We start from the raw sequence: 13,509 nt of genomic DNA, 5'->3' as shown, positions 1-13,509 counted from the left end.
GTGTTGGACTTGTTGTTCTGTGTGTGATATAGATACAGGGCGTTTGCGTTAGGATACCAAGGTTGTTTTAGCTGGAGTAATCAAATTGGGCTGTTGCTCTTTTGGCACATGTTTAATTTGTGGGTTTGCTCAAGTTTTGATTTCTACCCTGTCAATTGGAATGTACCATATTGTCTTTGCGTGCTACTTCTATACGTCCATTGATTTACCTACTGAGACTCTATATCATGATTCTGTATTTATGTGCAACCTCACGAAATTGAAGTTCCATCCAAATCCCCAGATGTGACTCACATCCCTATCCATGCCTATCAAATTTTCCCAATCGCCCCCCTAACCAACCCACCAACCCACTCAAGTTCTTTGTGCCCCCACATTCAATATTCGTGCCCGCAGGCCACATCTCCAGCCTTTTGTGCAGCATTTGACCACCATTATAAATATTGCATGACGAGAAATCTCCATCGAACAACGACCACAAAAGCTGCTTGGCGCAGCGGAAGCGCGCCGGGCTCATAACCCGGAGGACCTCGGATCGAAACCGAGAGCAGCTAGATGTTGAATGTTTCTTTTTTGCCCTTTTTTCCACCTATCACCTTGCAAAATGTGGGTAGGTGGAAGAGCGACGGTCCAAAAGGTAGGAGGTTGTTACATTTTAATGTGTTGAATGTTATGAGGCGGGGTAGCGCTACGGCTTCCTTTTTAACAACCACTTCTATCTTAACAGCACTGAGAATTATACTGCAACGACACGTGGAGCACAACGAAAAGTCTGAAGAAACATCATAAGATGATGTTACATTCACAAACAACCACCGCTATGCAAAGACATCTATGTAGAATCGTTACGTTGCGTCTATACCCCACCCACTAACCATCAAATCATCTACGACGCAGTAACAAGCACATAACTCGTAATAGCATCCATCCTCTCCTTCGTCAACTTCAGCCCCACCTTCAACAACTCAGTCGCAACCTCCTGATCCTTCCTCTCAAGCTCATTATACTTCTCCCTCGTAAGCAGCCAAGCAACAGAGTCATTCTCCGCGGCCACCGTGCCCGTACGATCAGTCTCAGAGAAGAACGGCAGCTCACCACACGTCGTACCGGGTAGTATGACTTCGAAGAAACTACCCTGGTCGAGTTCGTATTCCGTGCGTAAGCGGCCTTTTTCTAGGATGTAGAAGCCGTCTGGGTCGTCGCCGCGGGAGTAGAGGACGGTGCCGGCGGGGTATTCTTTGCGCTCGAAGTAGGGTGCGACGGCTTGCCAGAAGTCTTCGTTTTTGGTGGACACGTCTTCGAAGGTTTGGAGGATGATTTTGAGGGGTTGGGCGAAGTTGCGCCAGCGCGAGGGAGCGACTTGGGTGGTTTGGGTTGTGCTGAGCGAGGTGGTGTCGGGGATGGAAAGAGAGTCTTCGCCGCTCTCGCGCATGGTGGATCGGGCTGCGATGAGTCTAGCACCGCGTCGGGGCGAGGAGAATACGGGGTTGAGGGAGCTGGCACCGAAGGATGTGGGCGTGCCGCCAGTAGCGATTGGTTCGTTGGGTGAGGTGCCCTTGGATCCGGAGATGCTCATCGGCGGGGTGGTTTGTGGCTTTGTCGCGTGGCGGTTCCAGTGCTTGTGGAAGACTTCTAGCAACTCGTTCTCGCAAGACTCAAGTGCGGTGTTCAGGTCTTCGAAGACTTGTGGTGGAGGGCACTCTTCGTCGCCGTCTTCGTCCAGAAGACCGACGTTCTGAAGGGCTCGCCCAACTGGATCAGCGAAAGAGACTCCCGAGATGATCATCTTGACGTTCTTGGTGTTCAGGATACGGTTGATGCGCTGGAAACCCTCGGAACTGGAAAAGTCAACATCCAGGACGTGCGTGAAGTCGACAATGATGAAGCTGATGGGGTTCTTCTCGAAATGGTCGTCGTCGATCAAAGATCGCATGTACTCTTCCACGGAAACGATAGTGCCGAAGAATAGGAAACCGCCTAGCTTGATGGCGCGGATCTGTCCTCGCACCTTGTTGAGATAACGAGAGTCTGACCGCGGGCGGCGAACAGTGGACTCTGCGATCATGCCGCTGTATGTTCCTCGGATAGCTGAATGACGGGAACTTTGCACCACGTAGCTGACGCACGCGAGGACGATGCCGACGAAGATGCCAACAACGAAGTCGTGTACGCCCATAATGAGGACAATGGCCAGGATGGTCAGGTATTCGAGCTTGTGGCATTTGCCAAAGGTATCCCATAGAGCTTCCTTCATGAGATCGATACCTAGGAGGAAAATAAGTGCGCCGACGAGGCAGATCGGGATGTAGCCGACCATGGCTGGGCCCGCAACCCAGACGGCGGTCGTTGCGAACGCGAGCATGATACCTGCAGTCCGGCTGTTACCGCCGTTGTCGACGAACATGACGCTGTTGGCGTAGACGAGGTAGTTCTAGGACTCTGTTAGCGATTGATCATGAATAGATTTGAGGATTGCCCTACCTGAATACTTCCCAAGCAACCAGAGAGGGTGTTCGAGATACCGTGAGCGATGAGCTCTCGATTGACATCAAGATTATCTTCTCGCACCGCGGCACCAAGAGCAGGGACGTTGATGGGAACGTGAATAATGCCAAAGAATGAAAGGGCGAACATGGTGGGGATAGTGCTGACAAGCGCCGCTCCATCTATGCTGCCGAATTTGAAGTAAGAGTAGAATCTGTAAAACTTGACACCGGCTTCTGGCGTCTCGAAGATCCAACCTGCGTTGCGCACAGGCTCAAGGTCTTTGTGCATAATGCCCTTGACAATGAGGTAGAAGACGGCAAATACCGTAATGAAGAAAGCAGGTAGAACGAAGGGGCTCTTGGACAGACGCCTGAGGATCATGATAGTGATTGCAAGGGCAAGCGGTAGTGTCCACAGGTACCAGGTGTCGCCGGAGAAGAGCTTCTGCAGGGTAGCAAGGTCGTAGTTGAGGTTACCTTCGAGGCGGGCGGATACTTCAATGCCAGTGACAACCAAGAAGAAACCCACACCTCCGATGCAGCCGATCAGGATGTGTCTGGGGAAGAAGCTGACTAGGTTGCCCAGCTTGAAAGCTCCCAGGGCAAGGAAGATGAGACCGGTTAGGATGGAGCTCAGACAGTAGGAAACGATGGTAGTGGCTATGATGGCCTCCGGTGGCTTGCCTTCCATCTGGTTCATGATGGAGTAAGCCATTTTGTGGAAGAATGGCACGACCTCGATCATCTCGGATCCAACTCCTCCTTTGAACACGGAAAGTCCCAGGGAATAGCAGAGTTGTGAGACAATGCAGCTCACGAAGAAGATGGAAATACCGTCCGGGCCGGTGTTGCTGAAGATGGGCGCACCGAGTGGGAACAGAATGTAGCCATAGGACAGCGCGTCCAGGAGGTTGAGAAGCAGTCCGAGGAATACAGCCGACGTGATCTGAACACTGCTGAGAGCGCTCGAGATGAGAGCATCCTTGGTATAGTTCTTGGGGTTGGTAAGAGACGCGCTCACGTCCAGCAGATGTCCCCGTCCAGCAGCGAAGGTTTGTTTGACGCGTTGAGGCAGGCGCGACTTGGGGTGCGGTGTCCACGAGTGGCTCTCGGAGGGTTTCTGCTTTTGTTGCGGGTCCGGGCGCGATAGTCTGGTCTGAGGCAGCAGAGGCGTTCGCTCGGTATCCTCGACAACTACACCCGGCACGTGTGAGCTACCCGGTGTCTTCTTCGCGCTCTGTGACGTCGTTCCCGGCAGCTTGGGGCTGAAGAAGCCCTTATCAGCCTGTTGTGGCCCGATAACGGTATCGGGCGTCTCGGCTTCGCTGTCCTCCTCAATGGTGTCGGTCCAGCGACCCGTGTCTATCGAGGCGCGCCCCTCGTCGTTATCGGACAGTATGCCCGCATGTCTCCCGGAGAACGTGTCAGGGTCAGCGAAGCTGTGGCGCTGGGGTCGGTCCTGGTAGTCTTCGGCTTCGAGGGCATACGAGGCCAATTGGGAGCTTCTCTCCCGCACGCCTTGGGACGAGTACTGTGGGGTATCTACGCGGCAGTCAGTGGCTGCCCATAGATGAGGCTTGGGGTAGGTACCGGCAAACCCGTGCGAGGTTTGATGCGCGAAGGAGCGGATGGGATTGCGCGTGTAGGAGCCGGAGAGAGGGCCCCCAGCGATTGAATTCCCTCTTATCCGGCGTGGGAGGGACTGGCTGCCCTGCTCGGCGTGCGAGGCATCGTGGGCGAAGTCGGCTTCGTTGACGGCGTCGCTGGTGAAGGGAAGCTGCTGCTCTGCTTGAGGCGAGTCGCGCGAGAACAGACGGGACGGCATGGCGCCTGATTAGGAATATCTAGGTATCGTCTAACGTTCAAAACTCAGCGACGCATCGCCAGACCCGCGGAAGTTTAAGTGGAGAAGTCCAGGCGGGATCCAAACTTGGAAGTGGAGGGCTGCTACCGGGAGCTAGGCGGCGCTGGAGGCGGGTTCGACAATGCCTCAAACAGTGTCGACGTGACGCGACAAAGCTGCGCCTTTGAGTGAAATTGGCGTCGTCGCCGGAGATCAGACATGATGGTGAAAGGCCGTCGGGTGCAGGGATTGCGCGGCTTGTCGGAAGCATGGGGCGCGCCTCTGCTAAAATTTCCTTCACCACCAAGTGAATCGAGACCTGAGCTCGGTGGACGTCACCGGCCGCTAGCCACTCGCCCTTTCCCCTTCCATGCTGCCCAATTCCCAATCCAGCATCCGTCCTCCCCGCATCTGCAACCTGCATCATCTCCAATTCACCCGTCGCTTGATTTCAACTCTCAACGACGCAATATGGCGTCAACCGTCTCCGACATGTGATCATCGCCGTTGCACCTGTCGCCGTTGTCGCTGCCCTCGCTAATGCACCGCAGCCAATCCGCGACGAATCCCACACGTTCATGCATCGCGGAGCGCACCGCGCAGTCCTGCAGGTGGATCCGCTTTCGTCATGCGAATTGTCAAAATCCATCCTCACGAGTCAGAATACCGTCCGTCTGGATTCTCTTCTACAAGTTTGCACAAAAGAGTTGGATGAGTATTGGTCATGCTTACTTACACGATAAGAGATTGCGGTTCCGCGCCTTCCAATGTGAGCGGCCATCGTTATATGCCCGTCGCCGGCAAGGAAAGACCGTCCCGAAGGCTCCTTCCTGGTCATATCCACGTCCTCAACAACCCCGCGCCATTGTAAGTCAGTAGCTGCATACACAGCACCGGCACGGCGGTCCTCATGCGTGGGCTTCTCATACAGGTTTACTCCTCCGCAGAATCCCTGATCTTCTTAGACAACCGCTTTACGTGGACCTCGCATAAGAACGTACGACAATGACCTCCACAACCAATGCAGATCTTATGAGTCTCCTCATTGTTGCAACAGCGTGCGTGCTGGAGCCGATACCTCATCCGATGGACGCTCGCTCGGTAATTCTGGTGCCTCTGCCGATAGCGGTCCTTACAGATATATCACACCAGTAAGATGGTTTCAACTAGTCCTTGGTCGTACGCTGCCAGTACCGACTCCATATTCTGTTTCCTACAGGAGAGGTCGAAATACCCGACTCTTTCGAAGACGCCTGGTTGAATGCCAGTGTCTACTATGCAAATCCCCACCAACAGTGTCACTGGGCGATCAGCATCACCATATCGCAAGAGCACAAGTAGTTGAACATCAACCACATTTCGATCGTGGTAACGTGTGGCCTCAGTGTCGTCAAGCACGACCTCGAAAATCTCGGGTGCGTCATCATCGATCAGTACCTCCGACATAGAAGGCCAAATACCCCTGTTCATGGTACAGAAGGCCATGTTGTTCTCTTCTGTATAGCGAATGCTGGCTGGAATCAGTCTACATTCCAGGACCAACAGCCCGATTTCTCCAATGGGCGATGTCACAATATGGAGATCCCTGACTGCTGCCATTTCTTCTGCAGGGGACTCATCAAGTATTAGCATCGCAACAGTAGACACGTCGTCTATCGTGCTGGCCCAACTCCAAGTAGGTGCGCGCCATGTCAGACGTCTTCGACTTCCGTGGCGCGACGGTTGCCAACACATCTCTTTGACGAGACGTGTCACCCACAGACCAAAGACTAAGCGATCATTCAGAACTCGTCCAACTTCTTCTGCTATGCCAGTCAATGCAACTAAGACATCGGATTCTCTGGTCAGACGGCGCGTAGAGTATCCACGCAGGAATTGACACCACAATCGATAAATCTTGCTTGACGTGGTGTGTGCAACGCCATTGCGGTTGATTACGAACATCGGGCCTAGATCGGATTCGATAGCAGGTACTGGCGACTGAACTTCGTTTAGTAGCCTTTTGAGCGTATTGGGATCGAACCATGGTTGGATGAACCCAGGACCGATATTGGTTTTGGTGTAACTTTCACTTGTGAAAGACGTACAGCATTCCCAGAAAAGCAAGGCTTGCGTAAAGTGCAAAGTTCTTGGTGCAAGGAAACGCTCTTGAGCGACCCATGACCTTCGATTCAAGGGTGACGAATCGATGATGCCATCTGGGGTGATGGAATGGAATCCAAATAGATATGGACCTGGAGTAGGCCATTCAGATGAGTCCTGGGTTTCTGACCACGTAGCTACAACCGTTACTGGCGTAAGCTCTTGGATATCGCGATCGAAGAAAAGGCCAACGTCTCCGGAATCAGCAGCAGTTGCGGCAATACATATGTCTGCTTTGCTGTAGACGTCGCGCATGCGGGCTGCTTCGGAATCCCAGTCGCTGAGATCATCCTGAAAAATACACCTTTATGGAGTCAGCAACGATATTGAACGGCGTGAGGGGAAAGGCATTACAGAGAATCGATCCAAATGTATTGGATTTGGAATTTCCGTGTTACGATAATCGCGTCCTGGAACGTCCTGGACAACAAGGACCACGGGATTCCCTCTTTGAACATATCGACAGTGGACTTCGTCAGCACCGCCCTCTGTGGATGCGTTCCCCAGCAATGTGAAAGCACGGTGTAGCCCGCTCCAACGACCGTATCGGTTCCTTCGCAAAGTCGAACAACTCTCTCTTCAGTGGATCCAACGTACAATACTCGTGTTGGCATGAAGTCATTGTAAGGAGCCAGATGTTGACATTTAGCATGTAGCTCCCGGCATCTGCGATACTGTTTTGCGAGCCACGAAACCGCTTCGTCATCGCCTGTATTATGGGTAATGTGTTGGAAATGCAATTCAGGTCTTGCTACAGTAACAGTTAGCACCCGGCAATGCTGTGTAATGAACCGAAAAATGCTTCGCTTACATTCGTACGCCTCAAGATCAGCGGATGCAGAGTGAGCTCCGCTCTCAAATCTGACTCTTGCTGGTCCTTCACGAACCGAATCTAAGCTGTAGTTTGTCGGTCCTATGGGATATGGATCCTCAGAATTTCCTAGTACTAGCGGAAGGTCAGCTCCACCAGGGGTCGCGCTGATAACATGGAGACAGTAATACCATATGTTCGTTTGAAGGCTTTGAGAAGCCGGATGCAGAAGTCACAGCGAAGCTCAAGAGCTCTCCGAAAGGAGTTCGCGTCGTTGTGGTGAACGTATGTGGGCTGTTGAGCTCTGCCTTCCCAAGGGTCTGGATCGACGTAGTCCGTTCTGTCGCCTCGGAGAAAAGCTTTGCAAGGCTCGCACAGCTTGGTCTGAGATGCTGTGGGTAGTCGCGCCTTTGTGTCTTCTTGTGGGAAATGCGACCAGTCCATTGTAGCAAGAGGAGGATAGGGCGTATCTTCAGGATCGTTCATCCTGGCGACAGTGCGTAGTTTTCTACCAGAGGAAACGATGTTCCTGATATAGTTCCTAGATGTTCAGGTGATCAAGCTTGATTGAAAGTCAACCGTACTCCCTCACTTCCAAACTCGTGGTGGTACCAGAGCGGCAATACTTCGTGAGACTATTGGCACTACCAGCACGACCCGATTTCGGTGCGATTTGCTATCTTCAGAGTCGCACTAAGTTTAGACCCCTGATGGTGGCTATGCACTTTAAGGTTTCACCTGACGGGATCACTCCGTGCCTGCGCTTACATCCGAATAACGGTTCTATCGACCTCCAAAACGAGACGCTGCGATACTGACATGAGCGGAAATGTTCATGACAGTCTGGTATAACCATAGACTCAGACTTGTAATTGCCCATCGCAGCACAAAACTGCCCGTGCATTTTAACACGGTGCCTTACAACTTCGGAAACCTAACCCTCAAAAACTGATTCGGCCACGCAACATCCAACCCCAACTGCCACGCCACCCTCAACACCCACTCGGGCTCCCTCATAAACTGTCTCGCAACAAGCACAACATCCGCCAACGGCTCCTTCCCGTCCGTAACCTTAACCGCAGCCTTCGCCTCCTTCGCCACCTCCTCATCCCCAATCCGCGAAATCGTCGACGCCGCACCACCCTCTTCAACAATATCCCTCGCTTGCTCCGCCTCAGTAATAAGACCCACAGCGCCGATGAAAAGACTGAGACCCTCTTTCTTGAGCGCACTCCGGATTTGCGCTGCGATTTTGATCTGGTAGTCCTTTGAATCGAACATGTTGATTCGTTGATCGGGGTGGTTTCCTCCGCTGCTTACGTCGAGGAGGTCGATGCCTAGACCGGGGAGAAGTTTTGCGAGGCGGATGGAGCTTTCGACGTCCCAGGTCCCGCGGGCTTTGCCTAGGTCGGTTTCTTCCATCCAGTCTGTGGAGCTGATGCGGAGGTACAAGGGCATCGTGTCTGGGATAACGGCTCGAATGGCCTTGGTGATTTCAACAAGGAGGCGAGTTCGGTTTTCGAAGGAACCACCGTAGGCATCTGTCCGCTGGTTTGTAACGGGGGAGAGGAATTGGTGGATCAGGTAGCCGTGTGCGCCGTGGATTTCGATCACGTCAATACCGGCTTTTACTGCTCTTTGCGCTGCGTCGGCCCAGTCTTGTACGAGCTCCTTGATCTCCTTTTCGCTGAGAGCGCGAGGGGCCCAGTATCCGCTGCTCTCGTCATCTGCGGCTTTCTCGTCCCACGCCCATTCTTGGCCACCCATGGGACCGACGACGTTTGTTGGCCAGCCATCGGCGTCTACGTCGGCTTTGACGCTGACTTTACGCTTTCCGCCTTGTGTCTTTTGCTCGCCGGCGATCCAGGGCGCGCATGTACTTGCTTTTCTACCTGCATGTGCGAGTTGGAGACCACTCTGCGCGCCCTGGCTCTTGATGAAATCCGAGACTCTTCGCAGCGCGGGGATCTGGGAATCACTCCATATGCCGGGGCAGTTTGGTGAGATGCGGCCGTTGGCTTGAACGCCGGTGGCTTCTATGAAGACTAGACCTGCGCCTTTGAGGGCGTAGTGGCCGAGCGTTGCGATGTGGTAGTCTGTTAGGGCGCCAATGGTGGGGCCTGAGGATGCGGTGCTGTATTGGCACATGGGCGCTACGAGAATGCGGTTGCGGAGGGTGGTGCCGCGGATGGTGAGGGGCGTGAATAGTGTTGGTGTTGTGTCATTTTGTTTGGTGTTTGGGGCGGGCGTTCCTGGTGAGGTCAAATGTTTTGGGGTGAAGTATGGGAGGCCAGGGACGCCTTGGTTGTAGTCTTGGGGTGCCATGTTGAGGTGCCGAGTCTGAGGATTTTGGTCTACGACTTTTGCATAAAAGAATATGGGAAATTATAAATCAGTTGGGAAAAGGTGCTAGAAGAAATCTCCAAGTCGCCTATGCTGGAGCACGCAATGCCGTTGATTTGTAAGTATCTTTTGGCGTGAAGATAGTTGCCGAGGTACATCTGCACTTGCCTGAACCAGAAGGTGCTCAAGCTGCAAAGGCTTGCGAAGTTCAAGCCTTCGAAGAACTAAGCTTCGTCGAAACCATTCTTGATCTTGATGCCTCAGGCATTCCAAGGTTGTATCCGCCACTTTGCACGACACCGCGGAGCCTCCAACAAGCACAAACGTACTAGGAAACGCGGCCTCAGCGCCCATAGATTCCATCAACGTCATATGGTCAATGGCTATTCCTTTCGCGTGCAGAGACTCTGAATCTGGACGCGACTGAAACTAGAGCTGCCGCAGAAGCGTCTAATGCTTACGCCGACGCGCGAGCTGGGGCGCGTCTCCATGTGATGTGCTTGATGACGTCAACGTGCCCGTCACTCAATATAGTGGCCAAACTTCCAGCGCAAGTCGTGCAAGACTACCAACCATCTACAACTCTTCAAACTATTGCCTACGTACCTCTGAATCCCCTTTCCATAAAATCCACTACACACATCAAAATGTCTGCCGCACCAAACAACCCCGGTCTCGTCTCTTCTCACGCCCAATACGTCAAGGGCGCCGCTGAGGTACGTGACAACTCGCCTTTCCAACCCTTTCATATAAAGAGCGAGGCACTAACCTCCTCCTAGGAGACCATCGGAAACGTCACCGGCAGTGAGCCATGGAAGGCATCGGGTGCGCAAGACAAGGAGCAGGCCGTAGACGCCATGAAGGCAGCATCAGCGAACCGCGACCCCAGCCAACAAGGAATGGGTGGTATCGAGGAGAAGGCAGGAAACCTAGTTGGCTGCGAAGGCATGCAGAAGGAGGGCGCTGAGAGTAAGAAGGATTAGATGGCTACTGCAGTTGTTGGAATGAAATAATACTATGATATATGAGGCACCCACGCTGCTACATTGACATGCACATCATGTTACTCTTCTGCAACACGACTACCAAACATGTGTTCGTACGTCATTGCTTGCGGTATCGTGGAGGTGAAGGGCCGACCCTGAGCTTCGGTGGTCCGTGTGAATCTTGAGCTTGAGCTTCTCGCAATCGAGCTTCAACAAACCACAAACTTCGCCGTCGCATTACCAGCAGCCCCTCACCAGTCGCGTGAAATATCGTATCCCAAACATGGCGCCTCCGATACGCGCGCGCTCGATCAAATCAGACTCCTTCCACGAACACTTCCGAAAGCTCAAGACCTCCGTGTACCAAGACAGCCCTCGCCCAAACGCCGTATCATCCTCGCACTACATCCGCACGCTATCGTGGAATGCTTCTGGTACCTTCATCGCGACAGGTGCTGCAGATAGGACGCTGCGCATCTGGAACCCTGAGAAGACGAATGCTAAGAACTCGACCGAATTGCGCACGCCCAACACGACAGCAGCCCTAGAGCGCGTATCCTTCCACCCAATCAACGAGAATGAGCTCGCGAGCTCCACGTCTGATGGCATGGTCAGATTCTGGGATATACGGTCCAAGGCTAGTGTTGGCGAAGTCAAGGTCGGCGAGTGCCCATTCACGTTGGCATGGACGCCAGATGGGAATGAGTTGGTTGCAGGTAGAAAGGTTAGACCCCCCATAGCCATGCAAGACACACATACTGACATTCTCAAGGATAATCTCCTTGTCACCATCGACCGATCGACCCTAAGCATCCTCTCCGAACACCAACGAGTTCTCCAAACAAACCAATGCGTCTTTGACTGGTCGGGCAACCACCTCTACACAACAGCTGGCGACGGCAGCGTCAGAAGCCTACGTTACCCGTCTTTCGAAAACGCCATGACTTTAAACGCTCATACCTCTGCATGCTACGCTGTATCACTATCGCCCAGCGGCGAATACCTGGCAGCTGGAGGAGGTGACGCGCTTATCTCACTCTGGGACACACAAGAATGGATATGCACACGGACGTTGGAATTGACCGGTGGCATCATCAAGTCAGTCGACTTCTCCTTCGACGGCAGCTATGTCACTGCGGGCTCCGATGACAAGGAAGAGAAGAAGATTCGCATCGCGCATGTTCACACCGGAGAGATTGTACACACGGTCGATGTGCCGACTCCAGCGTCCCACGTTGCCTGGCATCCGTGCCGGTATATCCTCGCATACTCCGCGGACAATCTGGGGCTGAAGATTATTGGGGGTATCAGCTAGTTTGGCATAGGAGAAGCACAAAAGGGAATGGCGTTCACCAGGTCTGCAGGTTCGTATGATACCCATCGTAATCGGAAGTCAACGCGCAGCATGCCGCGGGATCTTTTTGCAAGCGGCTTATTTCCGTCTGTGACGCAATCATTGTGCTCCATGTCGGAGTAGCAAAGTCCGTCTTTTCCTCTGTGAAAGTCAATTCACTTTTCTTGCATCTTCCCGTATTCTCTCCATCCTTCATCATCATGGACGTCTCAACACCAATCAGACCAAACGACATCTTCTCGGCGAAAGGGCTAGTAGTAGTCATCACAGGAGGCGGCAGTGGTACGTTACTCAAGCTTCGAGCTACCCCACCAAGCCCCGCGCCCTCACGCCTCGACATGCTCGAGCTCAAAGTATCCGTAGTCAGAGGCTTACACAATCACAGGTCTCGGTCTCGCCATAGCATCAGCACTCTACCAAAATGGCGCCGAGCGAATCTACCTTCTCGGCCGCCGCCGCGAAGTTCTCGAAAAAGCCGTCAGCGACCTCGAAGCCAACGTCCCGCGCGACTCCAACAGCACTGGTACCCTCCACGCCCTCCCCTGCGACGTAACAGACCTTACCTCCGTAAAATCTGCCGCCGACACGATCCAAAAAGACATCGGCTACGTCGACGTCCTAATCAACAACGCCGGCGTCATCGGCCCCAAAAACGGCGCCGACATCTACAAAGCCGAGTCCATCCAACAACTTGCCGACACCATGGTCGCAGGCTACGACGGCTGGTCAGATGCAATGGCAATAAATACCCAATCCGTCATCGGCGTCTCCGCCACCTTCCTCCCCTTGCTCGAAGCAGCGAACACACGTCGAGGCTGGACCCCCGGAAAAGTCACCGGCACAGGAAACGCGCGCGCCCGCTCCACCGACCTCGCATCTTCCAACAGCATCGACGCAGACGACGACCGCATGGCCCACATCATAACCGTCGCATCCGTCGCCTCCTACATGCGCTGGGTCTCTGCCGGCCTCGCCTACAACGCTAGTAAAGCCGCCGCGGCCCACCTGGGCAAGATGATGGCGACCTTCCTGTCCGAATGGGGTATACGGAGTAACATTGTGTGTCCGGGGCCTTATCCGAGTGATATGACGGCTGGTCTGAATCCGGTGTATGGGACGAATCAGATTCCGCAGGGGAGGATGGGCGGGATTAAGGATATTGCTGGACTGATGCTGTTTTTGGTGGGGAAGGGGGGAGCTTATGTTAATGGGACGAGTATGTTGACGGATGGGGGGAGGGTGGGTGTTTTTCCGGCGGTTTATTAGAGGGACGCAGGCTGCAGACGTGTTTAGTTTTGTTTCCTGTGTGAAGTGGAGAGATGCGGATATGGTAGCGTGTCCGCGATCCGTACATATTGATCATATCAGATGGAACTATGAAAGTATGTCATTTTCATTCATGGGCATGCTTGTCAGGTATCTATGCTTTCCAATACCCCCTCCAACTCTTTCTTTCGTAATGCCATAATCGCTCAGATAATGCACCTCCTCATCAAAACCCCGAGTCTAGCAGACCTCCCCTTCCGCCTCCTCCCTTCCGCCTC

At 53.4% G+C, this 13,509-nt stretch overlaps 5 protein-coding genes and 1 non-coding gene across 6 annotated transcripts; 4 read left to right on the top strand and 2 right to left on the bottom strand.

Annotated features, from left to right (window-relative positions):
* The first annotated feature begins 482 nt into the window (after window positions 1-482).
* On the top strand, window positions 483-554 carry J4E79_011320. Its single transcript has one exon. It is a non-coding gene; the product is annotated as a tRNA-Met (tRNA).
* Window positions 555-886: 332 nt separating this feature from the next.
* J4E79_011319 (uncharacterized protein) lies at window positions 887-4,311 on the bottom strand (the record flags this gene model as incomplete). Its single annotated transcript, XM_049360149.1, has 2 exons — window positions 887-2,431; window positions 2,482-4,311. 2 exons carry the CDS (start codon window positions 4,309-4,311, stop codon window positions 887-889), a joined length of 3,375 nt encoding a protein of 1,124 aa, XP_049205355.1.
* Window positions 4,312-8,200: 3,889 nt separating this feature from the next.
* On the bottom strand, window positions 8,201-9,607 carry J4E79_011318 (uncharacterized protein; the record flags this gene model as incomplete). The annotated part of the gene is made up of 1 exon (XM_049360148.1): window positions 8,201-9,607. One exon carries the CDS (start codon window positions 9,605-9,607, stop codon window positions 8,201-8,203), a length of 1,407 nt encoding a protein of 468 aa, XP_049205354.1.
* A 665-nt stretch (window positions 9,608-10,272) lies between these two features.
* On the top strand, window positions 10,273-10,608 carry J4E79_011317 (uncharacterized protein; the record flags this gene model as incomplete). The annotated part of the gene is made up of 2 exons (XM_049360147.1): window positions 10,273-10,341; window positions 10,405-10,608. The coding sequence occupies 2 exons, from the start codon at window positions 10,273-10,275 to the stop codon at window positions 10,606-10,608; spliced, it is 273 nt and encodes a 90-aa protein (XP_049205353.1).
* Window positions 10,609-10,894: 286 nt separating this feature from the next.
* J4E79_011316 (uncharacterized protein) lies at window positions 10,895-11,926 on the top strand (the record flags this gene model as incomplete). Its single annotated transcript, XM_049360146.1, has 2 exons — window positions 10,895-11,335; window positions 11,384-11,926. 2 exons carry the CDS (start codon window positions 10,895-10,897, stop codon window positions 11,924-11,926), a joined length of 984 nt encoding a protein of 327 aa, XP_049205352.1.
* Window positions 11,927-12,165: 239 nt separating this feature from the next.
* Window positions 12,166-13,231, top strand: J4E79_011315 (uncharacterized protein; the record flags this gene model as incomplete). The annotated part of the gene is made up of 2 exons (XM_049360145.1): window positions 12,166-12,247; window positions 12,351-13,231. 2 exons carry the CDS (start codon window positions 12,166-12,168, stop codon window positions 13,229-13,231), a joined length of 963 nt encoding a protein of 320 aa, XP_049205351.1.
* Between the last annotated feature and the right edge of the window lie 278 nt (window positions 13,232-13,509).

This window comes from Alternaria viburni, assembly GCF_023758015.1.
Source record: "Alternaria viburni strain BMP 2772 chromosome Unknown scaffold_40, whole genome shotgun sequence".
NCBI classification, from domain to species: Eukaryota; Fungi; Ascomycota; class Dothideomycetes; order Pleosporales; family Pleosporaceae; genus Alternaria; species Alternaria viburni.
Note: the sequence above shows the minus strand (reverse complement) of the source record. Positions and strands in the feature narration are given on the sequence as shown.